The sequence below is a fragment of the Ruditapes philippinarum genome, unplaced genomic scaffold, assembly GCF_026571515.1.
Source record: "Ruditapes philippinarum isolate M1 unplaced genomic scaffold, ASM2657151v2 ctg22032_1_1_1_1, whole genome shotgun sequence".
NCBI classification, from domain to species: Eukaryota; Metazoa; Mollusca; class Bivalvia; order Venerida; family Veneridae; genus Ruditapes; species Ruditapes philippinarum.
This window is the reverse complement of record NW_026864660.1, coordinates 6,908-11,873: the sequence shown is the minus strand read 5'-3', so window position 1 is coordinate 11,873 and position 4,966 is coordinate 6,908. Positions and strand designations below refer to the sequence as shown.

The window sequence follows — 4,966 nt, the reverse complement described above, 5'->3', positions numbered from 1 at the left end:
TCTATGCTGTTCGCTTTTAAACCTTTTTAACAAGTAGAGAAATTGATAGCGAACAGCATGGATCCTTATCAGACTGCGCGGATGCGTAGGCTGGTCTGGATCCATGCTGGTCGCAAACGCACTATGTTGGTTTTGTCATGACGCGGCTCATATCACATCTCTTTCAAATGCGAAAGACAAAATTGATCTAAAAATATAAATTATGAGCCATAATATAAAACATTTTGAAATGCGACGATACTCAACACATAGTGACCAACATATTTTAATATTCATTCATTACATTAATATGCCACACGATAAAATTACATACATCTTATTCTTTATAACAGTAACTTTTCACTATCTCAACTTTTATCATGGAGGTGGATAAAATATTTGTTTTACTACACTGTAAAAAATGGTAACGCCTGACGCGTTCCACAGGTGTTTGTTAACAAAACGTATGTGTTCTCGTTGTGTGCAGTATAAAAACACATGCGTTTCTTTATGGAGCGGGTGTTTATAACTAAAACAGTAATGTGCAGTGTTTAAACGGTTGGTGTTTATATTGGCATGCCTGTGTGCAAACATGAAACGTTTGTGTTTACTTTTATGTCATAAGCTCATCTCGTCTTTTGATTATTTATAACAAATAAAACAGAAACATAACAGTTAACAGAAACATAACAGTAAGGATAAGACAATACGAATGTTTAGAAATGTTTAATGCGAAAGTGTCTCTGTCTTAAACGCCGGTGTTTCAGGGGGGAACATTTTGCGTATGTCATGAGTGCCGATCAAGAACACCCTCTGATATTATCCGAGGTGTTACGAATTTAACTTCCTTTCTCCTGCTGCAGCCGGAATTTTTGGCGCAAATTTTACCTTTCTTCATTTTTGTGTAAATTTAGCAAGGAAAACATAGAAAAACAACAGCAAAAGGTTAGAACGATGTATTTATGTATTTGTAGATCAAATTCAAAGGTTGAAAAGGCAAATCTTTTTAAGACGGGCGCAAAAAAGCATTTTCATCAACCATAAAACTGATTTCCCCACCCACTTTGGTATTTCAAGAATATAGTCAAAACATATTCAAAATAACATGCTACTGTCCTTTGATATCATTTTATCAGGCGAGGCAGATATGGGCTAGAAAGGGCGAGGCTTGTCGAGCAAAATAATCCGGCAAAATAAAGATATCAAAGAAAATCGTCTAGCCTGTTTGTTATGATTACATGTATCATAGTATGACGTGAACATTGATGATGTCATTTGCAACATAAATTATGACGTCACTTCATTTAGTTGGAGAAAGTGGATCTAAACATATTGGATTATTGCTCTAAAATCAAAATGTTTAGGCAGTTACGGGCTTAATTAATTAAGAAATATAGACATGCTCTGTACCATTCATGCAAGAGAATATTATATCAGTGATATTTTAGATATTCTAAACAGCAGATTATGCTGTGCATAATGTCAGACGTTTTCTAACTACATAATAACATATTTATACATGTAGATCTCATGAAGGAACTTGTATATTTTAAGATGTTTAACACATTGTGACATATAATGGGAATCAAACAACATTTAATTCAATGCCTTGGTCACCAAGAGTCAAGACCAGCACAAAATTATGATTCCAAAATTATATTGATTCCCTAATTGATAATTATTTTGTTCATACTTAGAAAGCTTAATCAAATAATCTTTCCTAATAATTATCTAAAATAACTTTTAAAATTCAACAAAAGCTACCATTTTGTTAACTAATTTATTAAAACACCATATAGTTTAATTCTGTAGAGCACTGTCAACTGAAGTTTTGCACCTTTCTGTTAGTCTGTTCATAATTTTGCTTTCAGGATGACTCTAAAGTGGCAGTGCTGAAGACTTTAGAATCAGAAACAGCTAACAGAAATAGAAAGGACCAGAAGACTACGCCTTTGATGCAAATAATTAAGGTAAGGGTGTTAGATATTCAAATCTTTTAATGTCCTAAAACCTTTTTTATGTGACCAGCTGTGATTCAGTGATTGGCATGTCTGTACATCTGTGTGTACATATTTTACATCAAAACTTTGTAGGGAGTATACCTTAACATCTTATTACTATAATTATCAGCATGTCATATTTGGCATGCACACTTGTTTGATAAATAATTAATGCGAGTTTTATTTCAAAACAGATTTATGTAGGTAAACTAACAAAGAATAAATAATTTCCATGGTAGTTGTCACTTGATGATAACGCTTAAAAGATGCTTTTAACATTGAATGATATCTAAGGTTTATACAAATGCTAACAGTTTTTTTTAAAAAACTGATGTTTAAAAACTATCAATATTTGTTTCAGCTTGAAGATGATGGGAATTTTGGGAGACTTCTTTCTTCTGCACCAGAGTCGGCACCAAAGTTGGTTGCAATTGAGAAAGATAAACGAATTGTGAACATGGCTATTGTTTGTGATGGTACACACATTCTTCTAGAGACAGCCGATTCAAAAGAGGCCAAAGCTGTGTTGATTGGTTTGGTTTACCTTGCAGACCTAGATTATCCAAAGGCATATTCACAGGTTGGTTAAAACAAATTTTCAACACATTTTAAATATTATAACTCACTTCTGTTTTTAATGCTAAATTTCTATTGATCAATTATGTAATATTGTAATAATAAGTCACAAAATTTTGGTTGATGCACATGCTCATTGAAAAATGGAGTCATTGGAGTCATTGGCATCACATTATAAAATGACATTTTGCACTGTTCACACCACTGGTGAAGAGTGCTTCAAACTTCCTTCATAAAATTGCATTGACTTGTCCATGTGTATGTGATTCGTCTATCCGACTTTTATGCTTGTTTTTGTTGATGTCAGTTTCAGTGCACCAAGATCTCTTTTGCGAGTTACTTTATTTAAAGGAAAGAATCGAATTGATCTATCTAAAAAAAATAAATACCCACACTAACATTGTCCTTTCAGAAAAAGAATGTTACCGCGTGTTTCCCAGTTTTATGTGATTTTGTGTTCTAAATCACAATTTCAAAAACTTTTTCCCCAAAATTTGAATCATTACCATGTTTGATGAATACGGATTTCTGCAACTGCTTAACTTCTTATTCTCATATGCTACTATGAATGAACTATGTATGTATACACAGGTGCGTGGGTTCCTTCAGCAAACTGAACTTCAGCAGCAGTTTGATGGGCATAAGAGCTACGGATTTGTTCAATATTTAAAGACAGTGAACTCCGAGATGGAGAGGAAAGAAAAGAAGCCAATGTGACTTAAGTGATCCAGCTTTCATAAAAGGAAAAGTTGAACTTTACTTTCATTTGGATAATTATCAGTTTACACTTATTCAGAAGTATGTTTTACTATTCAGCACTGAGATAAGTCAAGCACGCTGTCTTACATACAGCTCTTTTTGGACTTGGGTTAATATTATAGCACTTTGGTTAATATTATAGCAATGTTGGAAATTTGTGTGCAATTTAAAGTACTTTCATAGTTTATTGTAGGAATGGCAACAAATACTGATTTTGGTATTCGAATATTTGTATAGAGCATTCAAATGTTATCCAATATTTGAATATTCGTATAAAAATTGTATGCATCCAAATTTGTACAATGCACTATGATCAATAAGTTTTCCTGTTGAATTGAGAATTTTTATTCTCTTTTTTTGAGAGTCGTTGATGATGCCTTAATATGTAACTATTCACAATCTTCATCATGAGTATTTTTTAAGAACTGATTTCATAAATTAGATGTGATATTTGCCAGCTGAAGGCATTATTGAGGGGTGAACATCTCATCATATTTAATGACTTGTAAATCCATAATTGTTTTATCCTATGTTTTGTTACAAAGATAAATTGTTTCATTAACTGTAGTTTTTTTGGATTGCAAGTAAATCAAAAGTTACTAAGTACATACTTTTTATTATATTTATTTATTTTATGTTTATCACCGACTGTACTTAATGCTGATCATGAATTATTAATATATTGCTTCTGATCAACTATGTTAATTACAGAGGATGACTGTTGCACAATCCATTTATATAAATAGCACTGTAAGATTTCATGAAAAAACACATATATTTTATAAAAAGCGAATGATTTTAACCAATAGAAATCTGGCTATTTTAGTACAAATTAATAATTTCATATTTCTTGCAACAGATGTTTGATGATGTCATAATTTTTAGCTTGATTATTTAAAAAATGGGAAGGCAATAGCTTAGCAGCTGATCCTAGCATTAGTGTTGCATGACACAATGTTAAATGTTTTAGACAAAGAAAGACAACCAGTTCTGATATTTATTTGGAACTTCACCACACATGTTTTGTATGTAAATATAAGTTCACATAAAAAGACCAATAACTCTGTTCTGCATTTTGACTAAATGATGTTCCTTTTAGAAAATTCTGCATATGTAAAATTATGTATTTTTTGTGTGAAAGATGTATCTCCAGTCATAGAATTTTAGCCGAAACTTTGTACATGTGTTAGATACGAAAATATTATTTACCAATACCCATTCAAGGTAATGCATTTGATTGAAATATGCCTCATTTCGGAGTAAATGCATTGGGAATAGTGCAGGCATCATCGCATGTTGTCGCTCTAACAGCTCATTTCATACTTCATTAGCATTTTGTAGTTACAATAGGCTGTACATGTATTTCCTTAGTTGTTTTGATCTTACCTGAACATATACAGTAAACACGTAATGCATTTGAAATTGAAATATGTGACATGTTTATCAGGAACGCTTTGAAAAACAGCACACGTGGGTTCTGAAACATGTTGCAAGTTCCAGTTTGAAACACCAAACGTGTTTACTGTACATGTTCAGGTGTTCCCAAACTGTAACATTACAAGTGTTCTGCTATGAAACATGTCACATGTTTCAGTTTGAAACACCAGGAAGCGTGTAAAACAGGAACATTTGTGCGTTTATTCGTGAACATG

At 32.4% G+C, this 4,966-nt stretch overlaps 1 protein-coding gene across 1 annotated transcript; it reads left to right on the top strand.

The window, feature by feature from the left end:
- Positions 1-413: 413 nt before the first annotated feature.
- Positions 414-4,622, top strand: LOC132726408 (uncharacterized). Its single transcript, XM_060711722.1, has 4 exons — positions 414-924; positions 1,851-1,949; positions 2,341-2,559; positions 3,147-4,622. Exons 2-4 carry the CDS (start codon positions 1,935-1,937, stop codon positions 3,270-3,272), a joined length of 360 nt encoding a protein of 119 aa, XP_060567705.1. The 5' UTR covers positions 414-924; positions 1,851-1,934; the 3' UTR covers positions 3,273-4,622.
- Positions 4,623-4,966: the final 344 nt, after the last annotated feature.